Here is a 14,497-nt window from a genome sequence, read left to right as displayed (position 1 = left end):
AGACAACTTCAATAGTAAGCATATGGGAAAATCTGGAAGCCGAGAGATTTATAAAAACCACGCAAAAGCAACCCTAGGGGAAAGTCACTGAAGCCTCAGAAGTTTGTACTGGTTGGCAGATCCCTAATTCTCTGCCCTTGGTGTTTGCGCCCCGGCCTGCATCCCTGCCTTCCGCCAAGCCGCTGGGGCCCCTGATCACTTGAGCTGTTTCGTTATTCCACCAGGTAACTCATATTCATCGACAGCAGTAGCATTTATTTAAATGTGAGATTGTTGGTAGATTGGGGGAGGAGGCAGGAGGCCGATCAAATTAAGGTCATCAAGCACAGCCTCTTTCCAGATAAATACCATGAACTGAAAAAGGCAATTTACGTCTTTCCGACTGGTCTTTGCTCCTTGGACCCGTCTCATCTTTACGCTGCCTCCACTTAGATTGACTCCAGTTCCTCCATGGGATCTCTTTTTTATTTACCTTTCCATCTCTCTCTCTTTTTTTGTTTTTTGCTTTTATTTTATACCACGTACCTATGTTATAAGGATTTTTATTATTATAAAATTGACACAATTTATTGACTATATTTTGTGGGGTTGTCATTGTGTCATTTGTGTTTAGGAAGACACAAATATGAAAAAAACCCAGTCTCCACTCTAAGGGACTTTGTAAACTGATGGGTGAGATACACGGGAAATCTAACATGGGAAGAGGTGCTTTCAGAATCTGCAGAGATGGAAATTAATGGAGAGACCAATGCCAGAAAGAAAGCTTAAACACTGCTTTCCTCTGTGTCAATTATACTTCAATTGTTTAATAAAAGTTTCCATAAATGTTCTGCCACTAAAATTGAACTTTATCTCCTATGAAAATGATTTTACAGTATAAACTATGAAATTGTCATCAGTCCTTCTGGATCTGATTGCAATTACAAATATCTGAATTATTTCATCAAGAGTTTTTGAAGGTTTTGTTCTATTTTTTAAAAAGAAGTTTTTATTTATTTATTTTTTTTGATTATATAAATAATAATAGTGATGAAGTTTTGGGGTGGGGGGGGGGGTAGTGACATCCAGAGACGATGGCCAAGAAAGAATGTTGAAGACGTCTTGGGTGCAAAAAGGTGATTTTATTAAAGCACAGGGACAGGACCCTGGGCAGGAAGAGCTGTCCTGACAGGTAGAGTAAGTCTCTAAGGTATTTTGGAAGCCAAGTTTCCAGGACCTTGAGGGGGTAGCTGTTGTTAAGGGAACACCATTTATTATCATTTAGTAAAACCTCAGTCATGAGACCCTTTAGCTGTATGGGGGTCTCTTATGGGGGGCCATAAGCTTGGAGTAGGATTACCAGCATATATCTTGGGGCAGTTGAGATAAAGGAAGTAGACTTACAAGATCCTTAAAGTTGGGATAATGTAAAGCCAAGGTTCCCTTTTGCCCCCAGCAAAGTGCCATCATGGAGGCAGCTGACCTCCTAGAGGGAGGTCACTCTGCCGGTTTCAAGGACTTGCCAATGGCTGTAGGCAGTAAGGGAATTTAATTTTCCATTTGCCTTAGTTTCCCACAGCACCATGGCCAGCACTGACACCCCTTTCCTTCGTTCAGGGGTGTCCGAGGAATATCACACATGGCCCACCTGGGGCGGGGGTGTGTGCCAGCTTGTGCTTTGCCCCTCAGTCGGCCTCATGCTCCCTCATCAATAGTATGCACTTTATCCAATGACCTTGGAGCTATAGGCAACTAACAAAAAACTCAGTTAACATGGAATTATGAGCAATAGTGTATCACGCTTGAATATATTTTACTTAAAACAAAAATGTGTATTTATTTGCCAATTATTTGATTATGGGTTCATTGGTTTCATAAATCAAAACCATGCGAATAACATAATTTTAATAACAATTTAACAATGTAGTCGTTCTTGTGAGAAATACAAACAATGCAAGAAAGCAATTACAAGCGATTTGATCTGTTAAGGGCGGACAAAACTTGTCCTTTCTTTCCTTCTAGGTTCTCTGGCTGGTCTAACAATGACGTTGACAGAGGACAGATGAACAAGAGGAAAACATTTAATTTTGTACATGCAGGAGTCCCACAAAGACTGGTGAGGCTCTCCCACAGTCAGGCAGTTGAGGCTTGAATGCTATTGAGCTAAGAAGTGGGCAGAGGTCTGGGCTTCAAAGGGAAGACTGTTCACAGGAACACGGGGAGAGGATGCTCAGTAAACAAAAGTTTGCCAGGCCTTGTGGAGACAAGGAGACAGGGAGAAATTTGATCAGGTCCTGTGAGCTCCCCACAGCTCACTGCACCTAGCTCACACTTCGTACTTACCTCTGGGGATAGCTCTCTTCCTGGCCCAGGCCCAGTCACATCCTTGTAGGCAGTAGAGGGGGTGGTAAAAAGTCTGAGTATTTTGGGCCTAATTGTCTTCAGCTCATAAAACTCCACTCGTCAAAGTGTCTCATGCTGGGAGATTTGTTCTGAACCTTGTCACAAAAGCCACATCAATCACCAAAACAGCGTATTTTATGATTAAACATGGAAAGAACTCCTAGGCCTTCCTTGGAGCTGTGTTAACTTATTCTATTTGACGTTTCCAATGCTAAGAGAAATAGCTGTTCAAAATTTACAAATTTGATTAATGCAGGTGACTTTTTAAGAGGAAACAACTGAATAATCAGATTCACTGAAATCAGGATGTGGGTCCTTTGACATCGAATAATCGTAACTTTGAAAGAAACGTTTTTAAAGGTGACATTTCCCTCCTATCTGGGATTGCTGTGTTCACGGATTCTAGGGGGTTTTTGCCTGTGACTGCAGTTCAGATTTCACGATAGGACATACAAACCTTTCAAGAGACCCAGGAAATACACTAATTCACATAGACTAGAAGCGGCATAGAAACTTAATTTTATTAGAAGATCTTCGTGAGGAAAAACTAAACATTGACAGAGGTGTACTTCCGTGGAGAGGAATGGAAGACGCCCTCCAGCTTCTGACTTGGTGAGAAGGGTGTGCTGGTGGCCGAGAACAGCCAGAATAGACACTGGGGACTCATTGGGTGCCAGTATAGTTAAGGTGAAAATCTGACTTACAACGTCCACCTCTCACGTCTGTTGCAAAGGCACATGGTCTCCCCGATGTGTTTCCTTGCCGTCTTTACTTCGCCTGTGTACAATTATGAAATGCATTGTCTGCCTGAACTTATTTCAAACAAGGAGTCCACCGGCCTGCAGGACTAACGCAGGACATATAGCAGGGGGGAATCTTACTCAGGAGGATTCCATGGAATTAGAAGAGGGAAGGATAGGCCAAAGTCACAGGCTGCCAAGTTTGGGTTCCACATGGACATTCGATCCTGCGGAAAGAATCAAGGGCACTCAAGATTTCCTCTTATGGGTTCCTTAGGACAAAGGTTTGTCTTTTTTGGCAAGGTGACTTCTTTTAATTCAAGGACTCGGGTCGATTGACAGGCCTATAAATTTTAACAGGATTTGCCACTATTCAACACCTGCTATCCCAATGACAGAACGTGAGGCACAGCTCCTTTCCTTGATTAAGTGGATGGCTCTAAAAAGAGCCTTTTGGTTTGGACAGGAGACTTGAGCTCCAGACTAGGTCGTATTTCTACTTGCCCTTGGTCTTGTGGTGGCTCTCGGTCTTCTTGGGCAGCAGCACGGCCTGGATGTTGGGCAGGACGCCGCCCTGCGCGATGGTGACGCGGCCCAGCAGCTTGTTGAGCTCCTCGTCGTTGCGGATGGCCAGCTGCAGGTGGCGCGGGATGATGCGCGTCTTCTTGTTGTCGCGGGCCGCGTTGCCCGCCAGCTCCAGGATCTCGGCCGTCAGGTACTCCAGCACGGCCGCCAGGTACACCGGCGCGCCGGCCCCCACCCGCTCGGCGTAGTTGCCCTTGCGGAGCAGGCGGTGCACGCGGCCCACCGGGAACTGCAGCCCGGCCCGCGACGAGCGCGTCTTGGCCTTGGCGCGAGCCTTGCCGCCCTGCTTCCCGCGTCCGGACATGACGGAGAAAATATCACAAACCTGACAACGCTCAGTACGGACTGAACCAGAGCTACCCTATTTATAGTCTCTAATGGGCGCAAAAAGAAAACTATCCCATTGGCTAAAATTACAGTTTCGCTGTAACCAATGGGATGCTGGTTTTCAAATACACTTACTTTGATTGAACGAAATTAATACGTGACGTTTGCAGAACTCGCCAATTAGCTACAGGATTTCGTCCAGTGCCTCCTTTGTTTAAGAAGCTGTGGATAAAAAGGACACTTAGAGCCTCGTACTCATTCTTTCTGTTTTCAAGTCCTGTAACAGTGATTCCCGAGCATGCCTGAGCCAGCCAAGTCCGCCCCGGCCCCGAAGAAGGGCTCGAAGAAGGCGGTGACCAAGGCGCAGAAGAAGGACGGCAAGAAGCGCAAGCGCAGCCGCAAGGAGAGCTACTCGGTGTACGTGTACAAGGTGCTGAAGCAGGTGCACCCCGACACCGGCATCTCGTCCAAGGCCATGGGCATCATGAACTCGTTCGTCAACGACATCTTCGAGCGCATCGCGGGCGAGGCGTCGCGCCTGGCGCATTACAACAAGCGCTCGACCATCACGTCCCGGGAGATCCAGACGGCCGTGCGCCTGCTGCTGCCCGGGGAGCTGGCCAAGCACGCCGTGTCCGAGGGCACCAAGGCCGTCACCAAGTACACCAGCGCCAAGTGAGCCCGCCGGCTGCAGAGCAATCGGTAAGGCTCGGTCCACACCCCAAAGGCTCTTTTCAGAGCCACTCAGTCTTCTAAAGGGAACTGGCACTTATTTATACTGGGTCTTTGTTTTCTGTAAGGAAACCGTATCTGAGTCCCGTGTTTTCGTCTCGCTAGAAATTACAGTGTACAGCAGGTTGAAATAACTCGAGAGACGTATTTCTATGGGTTTCGGTCAGGAAGGATCACATTCGTGATCAGACAAGCCTACTGAAAGAAAGCACCCTTTGTCTCAAACAAAACCTGGCCAGCTTTGAACACGTCAGCCTGGCAGGGGGTTCCATGACCACAAAGCTCTGTCCTTAGCTCTCAGGCGCACCTTACAGCGAAGCCCTGGGCACGCGCTGAGAAGCGCACACATCCTTTTATTCACTACTGTTTCTTTTGGGGATGGTGCCAGCTCTGCTCCCCCAGGTTTGGATTCGCCACTCGCAAGTTAGAAAGGCAGCAGAAGGAAATGGAAGGTCCCCGTTCATCGGTGGCCACGTTGGTCTAGGCAGCCAACCAGGGCGCAGCGCGCGGAGTTTAAACTTTACCGCCGGCCGCCCGGTGGTAGTCTGTCCTCACTGGGGTGATTCTGGGCCGTGTGGCTTGGCGTGAGGAACCGCTGCTGGACTCACTCCCTCGTTTCTCTGAGTGAAATTCCTCTTTAGGGGAGGGATTGGGTTCTGTTCCCTGCCTTTCCTGTCGGAGAATCCGTCCCATGTTTTCTTTCTCTCTGTGCGCCTTGCATTTCCTGTTTCTATGGGAAGACGTTTGGAAAGAAAATGAGAAAAGTCAGAGAAGGCTGTTCCTTCACCCCCGACTCAGGGAGTACAAATCCTTCTCTCCGCTTTAAGCCTTAGGTATGGCATATTTAAAAATATTTTGGTCTTGGCGGGGGTGGGGGGGGGGGGTGGAAACACTTCTACATTTGAGTTGGGTTTGCTGAACTTTTTGACAATGCCCTTTGTCCAATGTCAGTACTCCAGTGACTCAGTTCCACCCACAGGTGTCTGGGTGAGAATATTCTCCATTCTTAGTGGCAAAATAGTAGATGCAGCCTCACACTCATGGCCAAAAAGACAAAACAGATATATTGCGGTACGTTCACTCGCTAGGAGTCCACATAGCAGGAAAAAGATGAAGATACACAGCAGTGCTTGGTTAAATTTCAGAAACCTAAACCTCAGGAGGTTCATATAGGATAGCACTCTCTAGAACTCGAAAATACATTATTATTTAAGCTTCTATAGAAGCACGTGTAAGTGTAGGATTGAAAAAACTTTAAGAGCTCCACGTGGGAGTTTTTAAAAATCAGGAAGTGCACACCTCAGTGACTGAGGTAAATAACTTGTTATCAACATTCCAGATTGAGTGCTAGAAGTTCATCCTGGGTGTTTGATACAATTTGTTTGACACTTAAGATGTATGTTACACATACTCCCTTTCGGTAGCAAATGCTATACTGAAAAATATAATAGGGAAAGAATCTTGCATAAAAATCAAGGTCCCATCATCTCGTGTGTCCTAGAGGAAAACCTTATAAATGAGAATTAAATACAGTACTGGGTTTCTGTAGATAGAATTAGTTTCTTTGAGGGTGTAGGAGAAAAAGACTGACAGGCTATTAAAAAGGCCCATGAATTCAGAAAACTCCAGATGTGGGCTACAATTCAGCCAGAACCCACCTTCAGCTCCTGTAAACTTTTCTGTCTACTCTCAGCTTCTCAAAATCTTTGGGACAGGTCTCTGGCCTATACATGTGTGTGTGTGTGTGTGTGTGTTGTATATGTTTTATGTATTCATGTGTATGTATGTGTGTATATCCCTTCCTCAATTCTGTTAGAAAAGAAATATTTTTAAGTCTATGTATCATTTCTCCTTCCATCGCCCTTCGAGACAGTTGATGACAGGGGCGCCTGGGTGGCTCGGTTGGTTAAGCGTCCGACTTTGGCTCAGGTCATGATCTTGTGGTTCATGGGTGTGAGCCCTAATGTTGGGCTTCAGATTCTGTGTCACGCTCTCTGGGCCTCCCCCACTCACGCTCTCTCTCTCTCAAAAATAAGTAAACATGAAAAAAAATGAAAAAAAGATAGTTGGTGACAGTGAATTTACCATATATTTGGTTATTTTCATCACTACTTTCAGACCACATATGCCTTTGGTCCCGTCCATTAATCCATTAGTGCAGATAATTGGCGGTGAAGTCTGGCATTTCTGTTTTGCGGCATGAGGGAATCGGCAGATAACATCCAGGGGAGGAAATGAGAGGATTTAGAGGGATTAAGTTATCTACCACGTAGATCCTCGGCCCGGGGGGTGTGTGTGTGCAGAGATGGGTGTGGATGGCATAGGTACAGGTATAGGAATAGGTAGACAGGACTTGCACCTGCCAGCAGGAAAGATGTTTTGAAGAAGCCGGGAAGGAGGATTCTGGAATCTGCGCAGAATGGATAGGAGCACGCAGAAGGCATTTGTGGCCCCTCTGTACAGGGTTCACACATCGGGTCCATTGCACTTCAGCATTTGGAAACTTGAAGTTCCTGAAAGGAGAGAAAAATAAAGAACCCAGTGCTAGATTTTGTGGGTTATTTGCACTTTGGTGATCCAGGCCTCTAACCCTTTGTTGTTCATAGTATCTCGATTAATTTATGGCACTGCTGATCAGTCTTGGGGAAATTGACTTGAGCTCATCCCAATCTGAATGTCACTTCACTGTCTTACACCAGACTGGCTGGTATCTTCAGTGATCCACATGATGTGCCCCGAGTAATACTTTTTTTCATCTTGTCTCTAAAGAACAACTTTTAGAGCACAAAGGGACAGATTGGAACATAAAAAACAGATGAGAGAATCTTATCCTAAAGCAGAGGCTTTTCCCCAAGTTCCATTACCTGAAAATGGCCTTTGTCCAGCCTAGAGAAATTCATGTTTTCTTCATTGAAAACTTCCTTCCAGGTTGAACAAAATGTACTGACAAAAGCTTAACCCCCCCTTTTTTTTGTTTTTCCTCACTCCTTCCTAGATTTCATGCAGTTTACCAGCCCTCAGGACATTGTATCGGGCACATGACATTAATTCGACCACAACTTCCCTTAGGCACCTGTTAGGTTCCTGGATATGGAAGCATCTCCTCACCCACAACTGTCCAAACCACTTTAAATGTGTATTGTTTCTGCAGATGGCTCGTTTATCTGCTTCCTAATACCTTTTCTTTTAAGGCTTATTTATTTTACATTTATTTATTTATTTAGAGAGAGAAAGAAAGGGCGTGCAAGTGGGGAAAGGGCAGAGAGAGAGAGAGAGAGAGAGAGAATCCCAAGCAGGCTCCGCACTGTCATCTCAGAGCCCAACTCGAGGCTGGATCCCACGAACAGCGAGATCATGACCTAGAGCGGAAACCAAGTCAGACGTTCAACTGACTGAGCCACCCAGGTGCCCCGGCTGCTTCCTAATTGCTTTCAACTTCTATTGAGCTTCTGTTTCAGAAGCTCGCCTTTTCCGATGTTGTCACCTCTTCGGCCTCTTGGGAGGTTTCACGAGAAAAGCAGACATGCGGTATTAAAACACAAAACAAGTTAACAAAACGCACAAGGAAATTGTTTTCCAGACTTGAGTAGGGTTAAGAACTTTCTCTCAACTCCTACAGCCTTGCACATACGTCGAAGTGTTCCTGGCATCGCGACTGACAAGGACTGCTTCAGCTTAACCGAGTTGACTGAGGGCCTGACAAGTACTAGGACGGGGGTCGGGTAGACTACGGGACGAGGACCCCACCCCTGCAGGTGTGCAAGAATCCCAGTGACAGAAAGAAGAACCAAATAAGCGCCTCAGCCAAAGGGCTGTGCTTACGTCATTTTGAGGGAGAAATTATGAAAAGCTGTAAGGGAACACTGGAACCCCAAGGATATTAATTTGGGGAGAACCTCACATGTATAGATATTTATTTGTTTTTGAGGAAGAGAACGTGAGCAGGGGAGGGGCAGAAAGAGGGGACAGAAGCAGGCTCTGTGCTGAGAGCAGAGAGCCCCAAACCTACGGGGCTTGAACTCACGAACCACGAGATCACGACCTGAGCCAAAGTCGGACCCTTAATGGACTGAGCCACCCCTGGGGAGAACCTTTAAATTTCAAGGCACCAGGGCAGAGGCTCCAGGCCAGGGCTGCTGAGGCCAGGGGGAGGAGAGGAGGGAGCCGAGACCCGCGCTTATGCACCCGCCGTGAGGTCTGGGCTCGTGTAGCTTAATAAACAGGTTACATTTCCTGGACTGCATTTATGAAAGGCAGTGGTTCTCATGTGTGTCATTCCCCGGGCTCCCCTTTTGTATCTATTTTTAGTGGCCCCTTTTTCCAGCCTAAAGTTAAATTCTCAGGCAATAACACTTACACGCATGCATAATTTCTAAGGGTCATGAAACTGTAACTATTATATAAAAATGAAATAAGAGACAGTTATTTTAACAATAAAGGAGACGACTTCAACATGAATGCTTGCGTCCTACACAAAAACACATAGAGAAGTAGTTGAGTATTTGCACCTGTACTGGTGAGCAGTGAAACCAGTAGGATGGATGTGTATATATATGAAGACGTTCCTTTTTTTTTTTTATATATTTTTTTTTTCAACGTTTATTTATTTTTGGGACAGAGAGAGACAGAGCATGAACGGGGGAGGGGCAGAGAGAGGGAGACACAGAATCGGAAACAGGCTCCAGGCTCTGAGCCATCAGCCCAGAGCCCGACGCGGGGCTCGAACTCACGGACTGCGAGATGGTGACCTGGCTGAAGTCGGACGCTTAACCGACTGCGCCACCCAGGCGCCCCTATATGAAGACGTTTCTTACAAGGACCCGGCTCCTGTGACTGGGGAGGCTGACAAGGCCCGAGAGCTGCCGGGTGAGTCAGGAACTGGGAGACCCGGGGAGGCCATGCTGTTCCAGCCTGAAGACCCGCAGGTTTGACACCCAGGCAGAGCCCATGTTTCAGTCTGAGTCCAAAGGCAGGAAGAAGCCAATATCCCAGCTCAAAAGCAGCCGGACATGAGTAATTCTTAGTCAAGGGAGGGACAGCCTTTTTGTTCCTTTTCCTGATTTCAACTGATTGAATGCGGCCCACCCACATCAGGGAGAACAATCTGTTTACAAATTAAGTCTACCAATTTATTTTTAATTTTTCTAATGGTTTATTGTTCATTTTTGAGAGACAGAGTGCTAGCAGGGGAGGGGCAGAGAGAGAGAGAGAGAGAGGGAGACACACAATCTGAAGGAGGCTCCGGGCTCCGAGCTGTCAGCACAGAGCTGGACGCTGACCTCAAGCGCATGAACCGCGAGATCACGACCTGAGCCGAAGTCGGATGCTTAACCGACTGAGTCACCCAGGAGCCCCTTAAGTCTACCAATTTAAGTGTCGCTGTCATCCAAAACCCCCTTGACAGAAACACCCAGAATAATGTGTGACCCAGTATCTGGGTAGTGCACGGCCCTGTCAGGTTGACACAACAGTCCTCACAGAACCTGTGTGTAGAATCATCCTGGAGCCACAAAGACCTTGTAGGGTTGACTCGGGTGTTCAAACACTGAAAAGAGACTTAACTCTCAGTGAGGCGACTTTTTTTTTTCTTTTTGTAACCACCAATGATTCTTGGGGGACATGAGCATGTGAAAGGAACAAAACACAATCCGGATTTGCAGGAAACTTCAGTGTCCCCTAAACTACACACAAACACGTGGGCAAAGACCTCGTGCTTCCGGGTTCTGGGCTTGATCCACAACAGGTGCTGCACCTTCGGATTTACTCGGAGACACCTGGAAGTCGCGTGTCCCCTGACTCCGTTCTTCATAGGACACCCAGCAGCCCGTCTGCTCCTGTCAGGGGTGCACCTGCCCCCAGTCACGGGGACAGCCTAAATCCGGTCTGCCTCGTTCCTAGCACGCTCCCGAAGGGCCACTACTGCTCTGCGGGAATGCAGACCCTGGTGACTTTGATCGCACAGGCTACAGCATGGCAATGTTAAAGGAGAGAGCTGCTGGGAGGCTTCCGAGATGCCGGGGTACCCCCAGAAACAGTCGGCAGAGCTGATAGATCCGTTCGCAGAAGACCTGGAGAGGCGTCAGCCCTGGGTAAGCCAGAAGGTCCACGTGTCTAGCTGAATGGTTCCCAGAAGCTGACCCTGGACGTGGGAGTAAGCACAAGCGTGAGACGAGGTGGACGGCTTTGTCTGTGGGCGCGCCAGCCCGCCGGCTTTGAACGAAGGCAGCAGCACTGACACCGACATTCAGCTTCAGCCGGAAGAGAATAAACAAGCGGGACACTGAAACACAGGTGGGGGGCCACCTGTGCGGGGCCCACTGTGATACTGGAGCTCCTCTGTGTACCCTCGACCCTAAGAACATAGGGGAACTCCTTGAAATGTGGCGCAGAGGCATGGTGACCCCGGAGGGAATGGACTCCCCACAGCCGCCTCCTGGGTTGGCCTTTACAGCAGTCACCTCCTTGTAGATGCCTCAGAAGCCTCCCTCCCCTGGCCACCTGATACGTATGCACCCGATAGGTCAGCAAGTCGTCTGTCTGTAAGATCTGTCAGAGACGCTGAGGGACCCCCCCCCCCCCCCCCCACCTTGCTGGAAGCATAAGAGACACGGAGTGAGAACACGCTCTGGGAAAGACAAGGCACGTGGGAGCGATCCCCAAACCTCAGACTTGACTTTGTTTTCTCGTCCTTCTCACAGACGTGTTGTACAAGCCTAGAAGGAAAGAAATGAAAATAAATGTGTGTGTCTTTGGGGGGCAAAGAGAACTGAAGAGAGAAAGGGGTCCCCCTTTGGAGAAAGGGGATCAATTATTATTGTGTCCTTGGAGAAGCAGGTGATAAAAAAAAAAAAAAACAACAAAAACACCATCAGGGGCGTCTGGGTGGCTCAGTCAGTTAAGCGTCTGACTCTTGACTTCAGCTCAGGGCCTGGTCTCTCACTCAGGGTGTGAGTTTGAGCCCCGTGTCAGTCTCTGCGCTGACAGTGTGGAGCCTGCTTGGGATTCGCTCCCTCTCTGCCTCTCCCCTGCTTGCATGCTCTCTCTCAAAATAAATAAACTTAAAAAAAAAAACAAAAGCAAAAACACGGTCACTGTCCTAAAGGACATAGATCATGATATACAACAGAAGGAGCTTTACACGTGAGATATCTGATTCCCGAATCATGATCTGGTATGGTGTGTTCTAAGGGAGGTGGAACAGAATGGGCAAATTCTTCAAAGCAAACCCCAGCATTCAGGGCTCAAGCCACACGGTGCCAAGGATAACTAGTCTGGATTCATTTGTGTAGAAAGAAGCATTATTGTGAAAAAGCGTTATTAACGAGGCAAGTGACATTTTAGAGAGGTTTACTCCGGCGGAAGCGTGCAGAGGGAGAAGACTGGGGAGGAAGGCACCCTCTGCCGTGACTGAGGGATGAACGGAAGCAGACCCTGAGTCCCTCACTCTGCCCCCTCCACCATCCTATTCCACGCCCCACCTCCTCTGTCCTGGCCACTGAACAGCTTCCACCTGCTGAATGCTCCCAGCCCCTCGCCCCTGCATCCCCCCAGCAGCCCAGAGATCCCTGGGACTTCGTCAGATCAGCTTCAACACTTCCGAGCCCTTACCCTGGTCTCTGAGGGGTCAGGTGCTCTGGCCCAGGGCTGCCTCGGGCCTCCGATCCCCAGTGTCCAGCTGGCCTCCTCTGCCCCAGCCTCCCTGACCCCTCTGGCCTTCGCACTACCTCTCCCTCGGCCCCGAATTCTCCCGCACGTTCCTTCTCGCCGCCTCCCTCCCAATGACCCTCCTCCGTGGCTAGGACCGGGCAGCCTCACTGGTATCAGGCAAGAAATTACCTCGAGGTCCCGGCGATCTCCTGGCCCCATGGAAGCTCGCCCAGGAGTCTGCTCAACAGCCACAGGCTTTATTTTTGTTCCCAGACTCCTGGTGTCCCCAAAGTGGGGCTGACTTCAGGCCTCAATGATTACCGACTGACACGAGTCTGGTGTGTGTGAGTGCCAAGTATCTAGCATCTCATATATTTGTTGCAAGAATAGCTCTGGACTCTTTCGCCCCTACGATCTCTACTGAACAACATATGCCCTGTTTCCTATGTACCTATTCTTATGACATCTTAAAGGTTTTTGCCTCTATGTTACTAATTAAAAGCATACTTGTCTTTTATAATAAAATTACTAATTTATAAAAGTAAATGTGTGTTACAAGCCATGTCATCGGTGGGCGTCATCCCTGGCGTATAACGGTAAATATATGCCGGATGGATGAGTCATGCTTTCTTTCCCCTCCAGCTCGTGCTTTTCCTGAATCGTCTGCGCACACATGCCCGCACACACGCACACACTCACAGGCACTGGAAAGGAATCCCACAGACCTGAGTTCTGGTGTGCTAGAGGGCTTGCCATTTGACCTGTCTCGTTCCCGATTGCTCAACTGTAAATTAGAGGAGGGTTTAACAAGACGATCTTTAAGTTTCCCTCCGGCATGTAGGGCGTCATCAAGAATGTGTGTCTCTGCTCCAGTTTTCTTTGTGCTGTGGCTTCACCTTAGTCCGTCAAACACATTTCAACAAAATCAAAAGCCTTCTGTCTTTTGGTAAGATTCTTAGCAACATTACCGCTAAGATCCAGAAGCAGAGGAAAATTTTCCTATATAACATCAGTGAATTTTGCACAAAGGAATCCGTCAGAGGAGAAATTAAATTGTAGAGCCTTTTCAAGCGGTATAAAGTCAGTACAATAACAGATTTACAGACAAGCCCGGGAAACTTTGCAGAGCTTTAAAAAAAAAAAAACAACAAAACAACATCTGAGGGGCACCTGGGTGGCTCAGTTGGTCGAGCATCCAACTCTTAGTTTAGGTTCAGGTCGTGATTTCGTGGTTGGGAGATCGAGCCCCGTATCAGGCTCTGTGCTCCCTCTCTCTCTGCCCCTCCCTTGCTTGCACTCTCTCAAAAAAGAAATTATTTTTGATTATTTGAAAACTAGAGTAAACTTCTCATGAAAGTAGTAACAATGAAGTAACGTTATAGATTACCAATACTATAAAAAAATTAGGGGCACCCGGGTGGTACAGTTGCTGAAATGTCTGACTCTTGATTTCAGCTCATGATCTCATGGTTTGTTAGTTTGAGCCCCGAGCTGGACTCTGTGCTGATTGATAGCACAGAGCTTGCTTGGGACTCTCTCTCTCTCCCTCTTTCTCTGCCCCTCCCCCATTCGTGCTCTCTCTCTCTCTCTCTCAAAATAAATTGCTGGAAGCCAAGCTAACCCAGCCTGAGTGGCAGGGCCCGGGGCTGTGGGCGGATTGGTGACTGCAGGGCGGCCCCGCCAACAGTGAAGCTTCTTGTACTCCTGCTTTTAGGTAATTTGGCCTTAAAACTACCTGGGGTATTGTCTATCGGGGAATTGCCCTCGGCAGGCCCCCTGGGAAAAGAACCATTAGGGAAGAAAATAAGGTTCCGCAAGAAATTGCGGGGCCTGACGTTTAGCTCTCGCCATTCCCTATGGAGACTCCTCTTCTTACAGGAAGGATAGTCTCATACGTTTGCTGGCAAAGAGGGCCTGTAAAGGAGAGACATATGGATTTGAAAGCCCCACTCCGGCAACTAAGGAGTGTATCTCTGGGCACAGGTGACTTCAACCCCTAGGCCCACCTGGCCCCCCCCCCCCCCCCACCGGAGGCATTCCAGATGATGACTGAACCTAGTCGGTTCATTGGTTCCGAGGTGCAT

The 14,497-nt window shown here is 48.0% G+C and overlaps 2 protein-coding genes across 2 annotated transcripts; one reads left to right on the top strand and one right to left on the bottom strand.

The window, feature by feature from the left end:
• Window positions 1-3,263: 3,263 nt before the first annotated feature.
• LOC123609471 (histone H2A type 1-J) lies at window positions 3,264-4,042 on the bottom strand. Its single transcript, XM_045500546.1, has one exon. It carries the CDS (start codon window positions 4,009-4,011, stop codon window positions 3,619-3,621), a length of 393 nt encoding a protein of 130 aa, XP_045356502.1. The 5' UTR covers window positions 4,012-4,042; the 3' UTR covers window positions 3,264-3,618.
• A 253-nt stretch (window positions 4,043-4,295) lies between these two features.
• LOC123609490 (histone H2B type 1-K) lies at window positions 4,296-4,849 on the top strand. Its single transcript, XM_045500571.1, has one exon. It carries the CDS (start codon window positions 4,333-4,335, stop codon window positions 4,711-4,713), a length of 381 nt encoding a protein of 126 aa, XP_045356527.1. The 5' UTR covers window positions 4,296-4,332; the 3' UTR covers window positions 4,714-4,849.
• Window positions 4,850-14,497: the final 9,648 nt, after the last annotated feature.

Source organism: Leopardus geoffroyi, chromosome B2 (assembly GCF_018350155.1).
Source record: "Leopardus geoffroyi isolate Oge1 chromosome B2, O.geoffroyi_Oge1_pat1.0, whole genome shotgun sequence".
In the NCBI taxonomy this organism is placed as follows: Eukaryota; Metazoa; Chordata; class Mammalia; order Carnivora; family Felidae; genus Leopardus; species Leopardus geoffroyi.
This window is presented reverse-complemented; position numbering and strand designations above follow the sequence as displayed.